At 40.8% G+C, this 16,039-nt stretch overlaps 1 protein-coding gene across 3 annotated transcripts in view; it reads right to left on the bottom strand.

Moving 5' to 3' along the window:
* The window catches only part of RASGRP3 (RAS guanyl releasing protein 3), a 105,125-nt gene that overhangs the window by 19,641 nt on the left and 69,445 nt on the right, over positions 1-16,039 (bottom strand). For 2 of the 3 annotated variants that reach the window (XM_084623964.1, XM_084623965.1), the window contains exons 10-11: positions 9,626-9,703; positions 1,640-1,756 (exon numbers count right to left, since the gene is read on the bottom strand). In XM_084623964.1, the coding sequence (XP_084480090.1) occupies positions 1,640-1,756; positions 9,626-9,703 (195 nt within the window). The remainder of the gene's footprint in view (positions 1-1,639; positions 1,757-9,625; positions 9,704-16,039) is intronic. The other variant, XM_084623966.1, reaches the window with a different exon arrangement.

Raw genomic sequence — 16,039 nt, 5'->3', positions numbered from 1 at the left:
ATTAGAAATAAGGCACATGTTTTTAACAATGAGGGTGAATACTCATGGAGCTAACTACGAAGGGAAGTGGGCGATTCTCCATCTCTTGACGTCTTCAAATCAAGACTGACTAAAGTGTATCTTCCAGAAAGCCATCCAGACACTAATGCAAGTAATTGGGCTCATTAGAATGGTAAAAACTGACTGAAATTCAATAGCTTCTGTTGTACAGGTGGACAGACCAGCTGATCTGATGGTGTCTTCTGGCTTTAAAAAATCCCAAAACAAACTAGCACTCTCTGGAAAGTAGAAACCTCCTACTTTCCATAGAGTGCTAGTTTGTTTTGGGATTTTTTAACTTTAATGTAGGTCTTCTGGCTCCTCGGTATGCAAATTAGCCCATTAAGAGTCCATTACACTTCAGTGGAGCAAATGTAAGTAGTTCTAAATTAGCAAAAAAAAAGATTTGTTCCACCTTACATATCCCTTCCAAATTTGGTCTGTTAGCTCCAGAGCACAATTCTCAACCTAATTATGCCCACATGTCTGACATCAGCCTCTAAAATGGGAGACAGAGACTGACTATGCTACCTTCAGCATGCACAATATGCTCCAGACACTCAACACCAGTCTAAATTTAAATCCGAGATGGGCCACAGATTGCCTTGTAGTTTTTATTTTGCAAATCCCAAAAAAACAAAAACCCCAGGACTGTTCAGATCCAGCTCCCATTTTATTTGAACCACCAAGGTCTAGTTATAGCTCATCTCTAGGATTAATGCAGCCTAGATCTTTGCACTCAAAGGCCCTGCTCCTGTTCCCATTTAAATAAATGGCAAAACTCCTATTGACTTCAATGGGAGCAAGAGCAGGTCCTAACTGTGCCGCAGTCGCAATTAGCACAGGCTTATGGTGCTTTTATATCATAGGATCATATGAGCTAATCTTAACCAATGATTAATCTCAACCAAGTCGTAACAACAACAACAACAACAAAACCTATTGACCATGTGGCCCAGAACAGAATGGAGTTGAGGTTTATAGTAGAAAATTGTTGTCCTGATGTTTGGAAATATTGCTGATGGCACCAATAGAATGCTCAGGCTACCAAATGCTGCTAAACTAGGCATGGCTTCTCTCTGAAGATGGCTCATTGAGGGGAAGGGAATTTAGACTAAGTTTGTCAGATCCTGAACAATAAAATAAAATAAAAATCATTTCTGCCCTTTTGGTTCTGAAGTACAAATTTGACTTGCCTGATTTTTAAGCTGTCAAAAAGTTGCATTAACACACTGGTGCCAAGAATCGTGAGGTTTGCCAGCAAGTCAGGGCAAACATAAGTTACTGTAGCACTTACAGATAAGATTTCAGAAAGGGTTGCAGTTGCATTGGTGCCTGCCAAAATCCATTTGCACCTCATTTTACAAATAGAGCCCATAAAAAGGGAAGCCTGACTTCAAACTTCTGAAAGTTTATGCTTTGGCATACGGATACTGGGTTGCTGACCTGATCTTTGATTTTCAGAGTAAAGTTAAAGTCTGACAGTACAAGCAAGAAGATCACAAGTTACTATAAAATAGAAATTCATCTTGCGCTTGGAAATCTTAGGAAAGGCAAAGTTGCTGTCCCCTTTGAGTAATATAATCTCTCAAATACTTACATCCACTAGCTTTCTTATGTGCTTGTTAATGATGGTTGGGTCAGGTTTTGGTAGCACTCCAGATGCCCACTCCAGTGGCACTACTGGCTTGTTAGGGGTCGTTGGGGAGGTAGGTTGCTGACAGAAATTAGAAAACAGTATTTTTCAAATTTTAATGATAAAACAAAGTTCATTGCTAAAGTAACACTGCAGTCCAGAATGACAAATTATCGGATCAGCGAGGCTGTGAAAAACCTGTTTGGTAAGATGTCAAGTAAGGGCTCAAGGAAGAGGGGAGTTCCTTACCTCACACAGCTCCAGTTCTCAGACTGTATTGCCCCCATGCTGTTGGAGTCCTACACCTAAGCATGCAGCCACCAAACCTCCAGGAGCAGTGACAATTGAGGGTGCATGCATGAATAGCCTTTCCCTGCTAACTCTCTCTGGTTTCTTTCTACCGCTAGGTGCTTCAACAGTTACCAGGCTCCAAAATAGAGGGGCGGAGGGAAGGTCAGTGTGGCACTGTAGAGACAAGACAATCAGAGAACAGGAGTTACACAAGGTAAGTAACTTCCTTTTCTCTTTACTGAGGTTGCCTCCACAGAATCACACCACTAGCAGACAACTGGCATTGTCCTCTCTGAGGAGGTGGGACAAGGAGCACTGCTTGTTCAACAGTGATGAAAGCAGCGCCCTCCTGCAATTAACATTTATGCTTCGTGTTGTGTCAAGCGAATAGTGGTTTATGAAAGCATTGACAGAGTTCCACATAGGAGCCCTACTGACTTCTGATAAAGGCATGTTACAACTGCCTGGTTGGGAAGCTGCTAATCCTAGTGGAACAAGTCATAAATCTTTCTGGCACAGGGACTTTAGGGAGGTCATAAAAGGACTGTGGACTCAGCCTAATCCATTTAGACAGCCTTTGAGCAGAGGGACTAACCTTTGGATTTCTCTCCAAAGGCGCCAGCCAGCCTGTTTGATTTTCAGAATAGCATGTTCTTGTCTAAACAGTAGCTGACAGCTCATGTGACTTGAGTTGGGTGAATAACTGATTTTTTCAGTTCGTTGTCAGTTCTGAAAAGTTGGGAAAAAAAATTCAGTTTGACCCAAACCGACAATTGTGCAAAATTTTGATGAATCAAAAAAATTGACAAAAAACTTCATTTTGGATCAAATGAAACATTTTATTTGACCTGCAACAAAACGTCTCATTTTGTTTAGTTTCTGGGCACTGAAAGCAGAGGGGGAGTTTGGTGGTGGCAGCACTGTTAGCGGTGACTAATTAAATAGTCATTGGAGCAGGGACTTGAACTTGGGCCTGCAATCTCCTAGGTGAGTGCCCTAAAACCTCCCTCCTGTTTTGTGAACAGTGCTTAAGTTCCGAAAAATTATTTTGCCAGAACTATTCACGAATTTGTGTCAATGTCACAAATAGTTTTGCCTTGACCAAAGCTGCATTATTTGGCAAATTAAAAAGAAAAACATACACCCAGCTCTACATGTGATACCTAGAATACCATCTGACTCACCCTGAGTGACTATGTGGTTTAGGGAAGAAAAAGGACAAGATGGACTTGTTCAAGTGAAAGATCTGAGACAGCCTTGCTGATAAATTTCAAGGGAGGCCTCAACATAGCCTTATCCTTATGAAAAATGCCAGAAGGTGGACTTGTTTATTTATGCCTGCAACTGAGACACACCTGGCTGAGGCGATGGCAACCAGGAAAGAAATCTTCAGTGAGACATTGAAGAGAGATCAAGAGCCCAAAGGCTCAAAAGGTGCTTGTGTAATTTTAGCAAGCACTGAATTCGAGTCTCACAGGTTGTCAGGCTTCCTGGTAGAAGGGTACCGGCTCATGTGACTTGAGGCAGAGCGAGTTAAACTATCTAAAACTTAGGTAGTATTTAGAATTTGTGTTTAAAAACTATCAATATAGCTACATATAATATAAGTATTTTACACATTGCCATTGAGGGGGGAAAAAAAGGAGTAAAGGTTCCTATGCAGCTGTGTTTGGCAGGAAGCAAGGACCTGGGTGCATCAGTGGGGTGGATTAGTTATACCGTTGGCCCAAGGCTGTTAGGAGTTGAGGAACACATACACATTCCCCCTCACTGCTCTTGTAGTTTCTGTAGCTGCAAACCTAGGTATATAACTCCTACAGTGAGACTGTGGAGGCAAGTTTAGGAAAGAGAAATCTCTATACTCACAAGTCCAGAGGGCTCAAGTTAATTCAAATAAGAAAGTAACATGACAAATGACCTCCACATATATTGTGCTCAAATCATTGTTTTATCCCAAGACTAACATGCAGGGGACTTTCTTTGCTAGAGTTCATGTCTCAGAGGAACAGTTTGCTGCACCCCTGCAACTGCAAGTTCCACATTTTTGAAGTACACAGTCTTTTAAAATTAACACACTAAACTTATAACTACTCTGAATGAGAGTCTAGCTGATATTGCTGCATTCTTATTGCTTTGACATGTTCCTTCCCTTAAAAATAAAAAACACCCATCAGTAATAACCCCCAAACCTCAGAGCTTAGCAGAGTGATGTTAGGGTGTCTGGGAACCATTGCTGTATTAGGGAATGATCCTGTCAGGTACAGAGCGCTCTCAACTCCTGCAGACCTCAGCATATAGAAGGCATTTAGTACCTCACAGTATCTCTCAGTGGAGCTGAGTGGGAGGTGCTCTTCCCACCCTGTGAAAGTTTGGTATTCTGAAAATGTTCCTGTTCTGCATGAGGATGAAACCTTTTCAAGCTGAAAAGAGAGAGAGCAAGAGAGACCCCAGAATAGCCAATAGCTTGGTGGTTGTGGCACTCAACTGTGAAGTGGAAGACTCAGATTTAAGTCCCTGCTCTAAGTCAGGCAGTGTAGGGACTTGAACCTGGGTTTCTCACATAGTGGTTGAGTGCCTTAGCCACAGGCTATTGGTTATTCAGGGAAGGGGCCGGGATGGTGTCTCTCTTGTTTTGACCAGAAAGTCCATCCTGGGCCTGAGAAACAATTTCTTGATGATGATGAAGTGTTGTTGACACTGTTAGGTTACCACAAAAAGTTCTGATTTTGATGAATTAGCTTTTCAGACAAAAAAAAATTGTTTCATCACAGTTTCCTGACCAGCTGTAACTCTCAGTTCATAGGAGTGCTTCCGCTCCTGCTGGGAGAGAGTGCTGCTTGTGACACATGCTGAAGGATTAGGCAGCCACCCAGCATGCACAGCAGGTCCGACTGGCTGCCCTTCCCTTGGAGGTGGGGTAATGGGGAAAGAGCCTCTCAGAAGGGAAAATCCCTAATCCAGCAAGGAATCTTCTGCAGACCCACATGAGGGTCTGAAAACTTATAGTCTGTGGGGAAAACCCATATAGCTGGCAGGAAGTCCAAGAGAGCTGGGAGGCACTTAGTATCTTGCAGGATTGGCCTGCAAGTTTCGTATCTTACTGCTACATGACTATTGATGGAGACTATGGAGGTTTGGAGATAATGAACAAACCAAAGAACCCCTGCCTTATAGGTCCGTTGTTGCTATCCCACATGATTCAACATGGATTCACCAAGGGCAAGTCATGCCTGACCAACCTGACTGCCTTCTATGATGAGATAACTGGCTCTGTGGATATGGGGAAAGCGGTAGATGTGATATATCTTGACTTTAGCAAAGCTTTTGATACGGTCTCCCACAGTATTCTTGCCAGCAAGTTAAAAAAGTACGGATTGGATGAATGGACTATAAGGCGGATAGAAAGCTGGATAGATTGTCTGGCTTAATGGGTAGTGATCAATGACTCGATGTCTAGTTGGCAGCCGGTATCAAGCGGCTTTATTAATCTTTAATCAACATCTTTATTAATGATCTGGATGATGGGATTAATTGCACCCTCAGCAAGTTTGCAGATGACACTAAGCTGGGGGGAAGAGGTAGATACAATGGAGGTAGGGACAGGGTTCAGAGGTAGATACAATGGAGGTAGGGACAGGGTTCAGAGTGACCTATACACAGGCCACACCTGGAGTATTACGTCCAGTTTTGGTCCCCCCATTACAGTGGAGTGCCCCAAGGGTCGGTCCTGGGGCCGGTTTTGTTCAATATCTTCATAAATGATCTGGAGGATGGTGTGGATTGCACTCTCAGCAAATTTGCGGATGATACTAAACTGGGAGGAGTGGTAGATACGCTGGAGGGGAGGGATAGGATACAGAAGGACCTAGACAAATTGGAGGATTGGGCCAAAAGAAATCTGATGAGGTTCAATAAGGATAAGTGCAGGGTCCTGCACTTAGGATGGAAGAATCCAATGCACCGCTACAGACTAGGGACCGAATGGCTAGGCAGCAGTTCTGCGGAAAAGGACCTAGGGGTGACAGTGGACGAGAAGCTGGATATGAGTCAGCAGTGTGCCCTTGTTGCCAAGAAGGCCAATGGCATTTTGGGATGTATAAGTAGGGGCATAGCGAGCAGATCGAGGGACGTGATCGTTCCCCTCTATTCGACATTGGTGAGGCCTCATCTGGAGTACTGTGTCCAGTTTTGGGCCCCACACTACAAGAAGGATGTGGATAAATTGGAGAGAGTCCAGCGAAGGGCAACAAAAATGATTAGGGGTCTAGAACACATGACTTATGAGGAGAGGCTGAGGGAGCTGGGATTGTTTAGCCTGCAGAAGAGAAGAATGAGGGGGGATTTGATAGCTGCTTTCAACTACCTGAAAGGGGGTTCCAAAGAGGATGGCTCTAGACTGTTCTCAATGGTAGCAGATGACAGAACGAGGAGTAATGGTCTCAAGTTGCAGTGGGGGAGGTTTAGATTGGATATTAGGAAAAACTTTTTCACTAAGAGGGTGGTGAAACACTGGAATGCATTACCTAGGGAGGTGGTAGAATCTCCTTCCTTAGAGGTTTTTAAGGTCAGGCTTGACAAAGCCCTGGCTGGGATGATTTAACTGGGAATTGGTCCTGCTTCGAGCAGGGGGTTGGACTAGATGACCTTCAGGGGTCCCTTCCAACCCTGATATTCTATGATTCTATGATTCTAAGGGATGTGGACAAATCGGAGAGAGTCCAGTGGAGGGCGACGAAAATGATCGGGGGCCGGGGCACATGACTTATGAGGAGAAGCTGAGGGAACTGGGCTTATTTAGTCTGCAGAAGAGAAGAGTGAGGGGAGATTTGATAGCAGCCTTCATTTACCTGAAGGGGTGTTCCAAAGACAGTGGAGTTAGGCTGTTCTCAGTGGTGGCAGATGGCAGAACAAGAATGGTCTTAAGTTGCAGTGGGGGAGGTCTAGGCTGGATATTCGCACACACTATTTCACTAGGAGGGTGGTGAAGCACTGGAATGGGTTACCTAGGGAGGAATCTCCATCCTTAGAGGTTTTTAAGGCCCGGCTTGACAAAGACCTGGTTGGGATGATTTAGTTGGTGTTGGTCCTGCTTTGAGCAGGGGATTGGACTAGATGACCTCCTGAGGTCTCTTCCAACCCTAATATTCTATGATTCTATGATATTTTCTTAACATCCCAGCTCATGGAGTTATGCAAGAGAATCAGCTTTAACCCAATAAATGGAGTGAACCCTAAATGCTCAAACCAGAAGATAAATAAAGAGAACCCCAAACATTTTTAAAGCTGTTAATTTTTAAGCCAACCTCTATTCTTTTTTGGGAGGCAGGAGGAAGGTGAGAAGAAATTAGGTTTGTTTTGGGGGTGGAGGGGAAAAAGAGGGATTGAAAAGGGCAATGTAAACAAGATTGTGCAGTGGCTCAGCTATTGTGTACACTCTTGTCAACTTAAATTTTTTTATATAGTTACAATTAAAATATAATTTGAGCCCAATTTAAAGGATACACTAGCAGAATGCTGTTCTTTCTAGTAGAGTGACCAGATAGCAACTGTGAAAAAACGGGGCAGGGGGTGGGGGGTAATAGGCACCTATATAAGAAAAAGTCCCAATTGATTGCAGTGTTCATTGATTTAAGAGCCTAAGTCGCTTTTGAAAATGAGACTAAAGGTTGGTTTATACTTGAGTTTTACCAATAGGACTATGTCAGTTAAGGGTGTGATGTTTTTGGCAACATCGTTATACCAGTAAAAACCCTAGCATAGATACAGTTCTACTGGTATCAAGATGCTGTAACTGGCAGAACTTATTTTGCTTCCCAAACCAGAATAATTTATACAATATCAGAGCTTTTATACTGGTATAACTGCATCCACACTACAGGGTTTTGCTACTTTTTAATTATACTGGCATAGTTAAAACAACAAAAAACTTTCTAGTGTAGATGCTTTTGAAAATGTTACCCCACTTTTCTAAATTTGGGTTTATAGCAGTATATCATTATTGGTACATTGCTATCAAATGAAAATTGCTATAGCATTTTTTGGTACTCTGTTGCAAATGCTGAGTGTCACTGATTATTCATTAATTACTTATATAGAAGTCCCTGATCATTCATGGTATTGCTAAGGTCACAGGACTGCTCCCTGCAGTATTTGAAAAAAAGATTTATATAATCTTTATTTTAAAAAGAGACTGGAGAATAAAGCAGTGAAGTGTTTATTTAATTTTTTCATAGTAATGACCCATCATTACTTCTTGACACATTGCTATAGCAATTCAGTGTTGCAGTTGTTGATGGCAGTGGAGGCATATAAGGGGTTTAGAAGAGACAAGGGATGAGAGAGATAGATTGATTAATGATCAGGTAGGTGTGCATTTTTACTACCAAATCATACCCTAGAAACCATGAAGAACAAAGAAGTGTTACATTAATTCCAGGAATTGAGAGTGAATTAAAATCGAAAGCCTGTTGAAATAGTCAGAGGAGAAGTCCCCATTATCAGATATTTTTAGAAAAAGGTTTCTTTTGTTCTACATTTGACCAGAGCAAAGATGACCTTACAGCACACTGTCCACAGTAACAGTTCTTATTCATGGGCTCAGCACTATGATTATATCAAGACACTTGATTAATCCCCCAAAATGATTTGCTACAGACAGGGAAACAATGTATTTGGGGTTGCAAAGCTTTTAAAACCTACATAATGCAGACAAGCTTTGAAAAGACTGGATTTACATACAATCAACTTAGAAGTTTTGGGACCCAGTCCTGCAATCTGCTAAACATCTCCTAGAAGGTGCCTGGGCTCTGTCAATTTCCACTGATTTTAGAGTTGAGACATGTGGCAGGACTGGGCCCTGGATGAGTAAAACAATATTGGAATTAATAAACTGAAAGTGGACTTCTTTGGAGTCCTAAGATTTTTACTGGAGGCCAAATAGTAATAATTTAAATTAAGGGTCCATTAATACAGATTGAATATTTACTAGATTCAGCTACATTCTATTCTTCTTAAAGCACAATAAAAAAAATGCACCAGTTTCTCAGGGTCCACTCTAATGTGTTCTTTTAAAGCACAGGAAAATACAGATGTTAAAACATATTCCTACTGTAATATGATTTACATTATTATGAATCATGTTTGAGAGTGCAATATATAGTTGATGTTTGTATAAACAAAGTTAGAATGTGATGGGATATAAAATACCAAATCATTAACAGCAGACCAACCTTTGACTAATTTTTTTAAACAAAATTTTATCAATCATCGTCATCCAAAAATCAGAGAAAGGGACCCATGAAAAATATTTAGTTAATAGTAAAATTGTAAATGGTGTCTTAACATAAAACACCACTAAATTTCTTGCAACCTGTCGAGGCTTGGTTAAAAGCCATTAGAGATGAAATCTGGGACATTTTACAAGAAGTTTCTAAATTATCCCATTTACAAATGCATATAAAAACTATAATGAGTGACCACCTTCATAATAAAAAACACATGAAAAAGACTTTAATTAAACTTGAACCAGGCAAACACCAATGGGTCTATTTTCTTCTAATTCCCAGGCATTTAAGGGTATAATCTCATTATTGCTACTATAAATATACTAAAATTGATATGCAACTGTATCCCCTTCAAAATTCAATAAAAGTGACTTACTGATTTAGAATTCCTTGGTTCTAGCACCAATGAGAGCTTGTAAATATCATCTTCTGTATGGTAGAGGTCCAGGGAAAGCTGTAAATAAGCAGGCAGGAAAACAGTGATATTTATTTGATCAGGTTGGAAATGACAGGCAAGCTTAGTAGTTTAAAATAAGGGACTCTTTTTGCTCCTACAAAAGTCAATGGGAATTTTCCCATTTGGCACTCAGCGTAAGTAGGGAGGCTTTGTGTGTGGAGGTGCACAGATATGCAAGAATACTATTTTTGATGGAGCTATTGTAACCCACTAGCAAATGTGTTACAAGTCGCCCTCTGTACTAGTCAGCAGAGGATATGAACTATTACAGTCCCCAGCTGTAGTATGTTACAACATGTCATGTTTGGCAGGCCCACATTTTGACCATTGTCAAAGGATGAAAACATGTGCAAAGAATTACCCTGCCACAAATGCTTCATTGTCAGCAGCTCAGCAATCAACAATCCTGGAAAAAGAATCCAGTGTATATGAGAGATGCAAGAAGGAAACAAACATCCTGTATTTGTCATGTCATGTATTTGTAACATAAACAGAGGTAACATTTTAAACCGTGCTGATTAGAAATTGGCAAACTATTTGCAACAAACCTATTTGTTCATCTTGGATATTTTTACCTCACAAATTGCTTGCAAACATATCACAGAGTGGTTTTGGTTCAATGTTATTTTACAAGTGTTTTATGTAACGTATTTCAGCCCACGAATCTCCTGAATCTATTTGCAGTGAGCACTAGATACAGGCAGTTCAAAACTCAAGCTGCTTTGATTGGATATGTAAGTCTCATGGTCCATTTCTGTTCCCTGACTGGATGAACATAAAACTCAGCCTCAAGCTGCTGGTGCAAATACTTGTCATTACAAATTCAAAATTCACCTTCTGCCCATATTCTATAGCGTCACAACAAAAAACTTCTACCAGCAAACTTGTTTTCAAGGACAGACATCAACAGTCAAACCTGTCACTTTTGTCTTACCATAAATTAGACTTCTAAGAAGAGGAAATCCGCTACTCTGGAGGATGAATGTGTTGACTGAGCCCATCCAGGCCCACAGAGGCAGCTCGCTCACTTGTGAAGAGCTTCAGTGCCATCTTATTCCCCCTCCCTCTATATACAGTCTGGTAACTGCATCACAAACTCCATTCTTCTGCACTTAATACAAGCAGATCACATTATGCTCTCTGCTGGGAAGTCCAAGGACTTTTTTTTTTTTTTTTTTGGAGGGGGTGGGGAAGGCAGTGGCAATCTTTCCCTTTTGTGTTCCTGCTTCCGCTATCTTTTCCTCCTTTTCCTTCTGGCAGGCTCAGACCCGCAGGACTCAGCAGAGGAGAAGTTTAATAGGATCAGTGCTGCTCACGGCTCCAGTCCAGTGATGCTTACTGCCGAAAGCAGGGTACTATACGCTATCCACTGCTTGTGAGCAGCAACGTCCTGGGAGGGTCCCATGCATCAGAAGCAGGTGTGTTATTGCTGCTGCTCTGCAGAGATAATGCCAAGTTTTAACAAAGGAGGAAGTCCCACTGCTCAGATAACTCAAGAGAAACCCTGGAGACTGAGGACACTACAGCATAGACCCTATCTCATGAGGTACACAACTAGATGCAAGCCAAAGGAGAAGCTCCTTCCTTCTGTGGATCAGCAGAGTCCTCAAATCCAGTGTTTCATTCCCAACCAATCCAGTCACTTCATCTCATGTCTCCAGTTCCTACTCTGCTCACTATGATTACCACAGGCACTCCCTGCTTATGTGGCCTTAGATCTTCATGTATCTGAATGAGCACCTTCTCCCTCAGCTCCATTCCCAGACCCTCCTGGATAGGCGTGGTCAACCCAATAGTCCTCCAGGCTAGTGGATTTGCTGTGCAAATGAGAAAAAGGGCACAAATACAGTAAAAATTGTTTGCTAAAAATGGAAACAAATGTTTGTGAATTACTTTAGCAGCTTTCACTCAGCTCTAACAATAATGATTTATCGTACACAATGTCTTACCCACTCTAAACTATAAAGGAAAGAAATCATCAACACTAACGGCTTGGAGTATGCAAGAGGCAGGAGACAACATTACATGTTTCCTGTGATCATGTCACTGCATTAGTAGATTCTGGAGTAATTCTGATATGATTTGAAGTTATCTACCTTGCAAAATCAGGATTGTTTTGTTCAAAGATTTGAAGAGGTGCTGTTCACAGAATTATCTTTGACTCAAGATTTATGAGGAAAAAATATTCTGAAAAAGACTGGTGCAAGTGGCTTCATACAAACAAGTGATAGCTAAATTTCAAAATCCTCACCCAGAACTCAGCTTCATTTAGGGAGTACTTCAGCGGACACATTAACAACAACAGATACTTGATAAAATTTTCAGAAGGCCTAAGTCACTTAGGAGCCTCAGTCTCAATGAAAATGGGACTTAGGCTCTTGTGAAAATTTTTACCTATTGTTCACATTTGAGAATAAATAGGGCACATTAGAGATATTTGGATTCATTTCATACACGCAACATTTAGTAGGATCACACACTCTAGTGGAAGAGTCTTCCACTCATTCAGCTTCATTAATTTTACTGGTACATTGCCTTCTGAGCCTTGCAAGCCCATACTGGTGGGTGAGTGAGAGTGCAGCATTTGCCCCAGAGACAATAAATGTACTATGATGTAACTGTTAGAGAGAGAGAGAAGCTTTTGAGCTACACAGAACTCTTTTATATAACTGTTTTGTTCATGTAGTTATTTACCCAAGTACATGTACATCCAAATTCTCTGTTCATATAAACAGGCAAAACTTCATTAAAGCCAATGATATTTAGTAGATCAGGTTGCGAATGACAGAGTTAGTAGTTTGAAATTTAAGGACCTTGTCCTGCTCCCTTTGAAGCCAAGAGAAGTTTTGCCATTTGGAGATAGGGTAAGACGGGAGGGTGTATGTCTGGGGAGGGAGAGTGTACCCATATTGCAATTTTTATCATTGATATTTAATTGTACCCATTTACACCAATAGAGATTTGGCCTTTAATGAGCAGATATGTTTAGTTTAATAAACTTAACATGTAACTACAATGTAGGACTAAATATTGTCTAATCATAAAATCTTTTAGGGGGTTGGGATTAGTTACTCAATTCATTCAAATACTAGTAAATAATTTAAAGATATACAATTACTATGTAGTTCTCAATACATCATACAGTTACAGAATAGTTACACAGCATTTCAGTGAAAGATAGGCAAAACTGCTGGGGAAAAATACCCTACTACTCCCTTTATAATGGAAAGTAGCTCTTAATTTTAAATTTAATTATCATTCTTGTTTTATTTATAAATCATTTTGAAAAATAAAGAGTTATAAATTAATTTTCTGTTTTGTAAAAGAAACTTCACCAATCAAGAGTTTGTGAGGGTGACTGACTTTCCATTTGATTTTTAGGTATTTGTCACTTTGCTTCGCTAGACTAAAAATGATGGGGACTTTCCAGTTATTTGCATAGTCTCAGAACAGGTTAGTTAAGTAACTGTTAAAGCTAAAAATAAAGAGAAAACAAAAAACTCTGGCATCAAATGTGGTTAATATGCTGTTGTATTAAATGTGTGTTAGATTAGCAAAGTACCTATGCATTATAATCAGTCCTTTTAAGGAATTCAACAGCTGCCTATAGTCAGACGCTAATCCATGTTATAAGAGTAAAGGGAATGTGACGTCACATCAATATTGGAGAGATTGTGCAGCAGGTATTATTATCCCAGCATTAAATTAAGCCTTCCCACGCTCCTTTCAAAATTATCGCTTCCCAATAATACTCTTGGGGGAGGAGGGAATGGCAGGGGGAGAACAGTATTATTCTTAGAGCTACTCTTCCTTAATGTAGAGCTTTTCCTAGAACCTTTCCCAGTTCTGCTGCTGCCTGACTCCCTGCATCAGTTTTAAAGAAACTTTATACAGCTCACCTATGAATTTGGCCCACTCAGTCACTGGGAAACTAAGGGCATGTCTGCACTGCCCTGCAGTTCGGATTAAGGGGATCTGTTGATTTCAGTGTGCACCAAAGTTCCATGCTGTAACTTTCCTGTGTGGACACTGTGTACTAGTTTATACTAATGGAGTACAAAGAGGAATTGAAGAGGATTAAATTAGTGAGAACTAGGGACCTTTAAATTTGTCTGGAGTGTACAGGGCAGCACTTCGGTGCACATTGCTATGCACCCCAAATAATCCAAACTGCAGGGCACTGTATACATGCCCTAAACTGGTATAGCTCAAATGTCGAGGAGTCAGAGGGGAAGGGAGCATAGCACAGACCAACAGTGTAAGACCCTGAAGTGAGATTAAGCCACCCCCCTCTTTTAATTTACACCTTGTTCTTGCCTCAACTTTTAAGTCATGCCAAGGTTGATTTCCTTGCACGTTAGTAAGGGTGTATAAATACATCTAATTTACACATCACCTCTGAATTTAGCTTCTAGTGCTTCAAGCCATTTCTCATTTTGTCACAGTCTCCTATACCACATTAATATGGGGAAAAACGTGACATGCACCAGTATAGCAATACTCACTTTTGTGACATTTTAGTTACCACACAGCTCTTTGATTTGTTTTCACCTTGTACAAGCAACTGACTTTCTAGCTCACAGTATGTTCATTTTTATACTGAAACGCATAAGGGCCAAGATTTTAAAAAGTGGGCTCCTAAATTCATATTTTAGGCACCTAAAATAAGTGGCCTGACCTTTAAAGTGCTGAACACTCAGCAATTACCACTGACATCAGTGAGAGCACTACATCTCATATGGGTGTTTTAAATAGTTTTAGATTACATTGAGTTAGATTATTGGATTAGGACTAGATTATTGGGCTCAATACAGGAGTAACAGGATGAAATCCTGTGTTATACAGGAGGTCAGTCTAGATCAGTGGTCCCCAACCTTTCTGTGGGAATAGCATATTTCTATTCCCAGAAGACTGTGGTGGGTGCCAGACACCCCGCTGCCAAAATGCCGCCGAGAAGCAGCAGCAGCAAGAAGCGTCGCCGGTCTCTTCTGGTCTTAAATCTATGAACCTCTGCAAGTGCTGTACCGTGATAGTTTCATGGGCTTCCTGTCCCTTATTCCTCCCCTCTCTGTCCAAAAGGAATTAGATTTTTGCAGTGCTAAAATGGCTAACTTTTTGGCTGTTGTATCCCTAAGGACTCCTTGATGAAGTGGCCTCAAACTGGCAGAAACTCTACCACTGCCCCTGTGCTGGTCTACCCATTTTCAAGCTAATCTGACTACATATGTGGATTTTAGAGGGGATGTAAAATTCATCTTTAAAGAGAAATTTGGGCTGCAGCCTTTATCTATGGAACAAGTAGATGTCATCCCTTAATCATTAACATTAACATTGTGCAATCATCATCATCATCATCATCCAAACTACTCAAAAGAGTAAGAGACATGGATTGATCAATGAGAAACGCCAGAGAAGGCAACGGCAAAGCCCCACACGATCACGTTCTCAGTGAGATACCCATTTAGTTTAGTTTTGAACTGTCTGTCCAGCGAGTATACATCCAATGATTAACCTGTCAAGTAACTGAAGGCCAGATTGTTGGCAGTTGAGAGCAGTGAGAATGCTTGGCACGTTAAAGACCTCCAATCCCTTATGGTATTGCAGTCATTTTACACGCGGGTATTCAAGCCTGACTGGGGAAGTCATGTACCAAAAGTTTCTGAAGAGAGTTAGTGGGAAAGTGGTGCCAGTACATAACGAACAGGTTGATTGGCTGATTCACAGTGAGATGCACAATACTGTACCCATTTACTGGCTCCATAAGGGAGCTAGCTTCTCTAGGCAAGTTAAAGATTAGAAGGAAGTTGACATTAAACATGGAAAAGGCAGCAATAGATTGAATGCAAAATTATCCTTCTGTGTAGTGGAATTCAAGTACAACATTTAATAGTGAGGGAGGAAGAACACACTGGAAGAGCTCATGTTTTAGCAGGGGTCAACTATATTTAGTATGCAATTCTTTCCAGATTTTGGCAGCAAATCTTAGCTTTTCTCTCCCCCCGTGATCAAACTATTCTCATTGACTTATTGACCAGTATATTTCAGAAATATTTCAGCTACTGTATGACTTTGCTATTAGAGTAGAATAATAGATTCTTTTGTGAAAATTTTAACAGTTTATTTTAGTTATTTATATGGTACCAATCTGAGTAGTATCTAGATGTTGAAAAAATATTCATAGTATGACTCCAAGAAGGGGTTCCAACCCCTGACTTCACTGAAGCCAATGGCAAAACTCCCAAAGGTTACAATGGGGCCAGGATTTCACCCAAGGAGTTTTAGGATACATTGAGCTATCTATTCTACTAAAGTTTTAAAAGCTGATGTGACACC

The sequence above is a fragment of the Lepidochelys olivacea genome, assembly GCF_965140295.1.
Source record: "Lepidochelys olivacea isolate rLepOli2 genome assembly, chromosome: 3".
NCBI classification, from domain to species: domain Eukaryota; kingdom Metazoa; phylum Chordata; order Testudines; family Cheloniidae; genus Lepidochelys; species Lepidochelys olivacea.
Note: the sequence above shows the minus strand (reverse complement) of the source record. Positions and strands in the feature narration are given on the sequence as shown.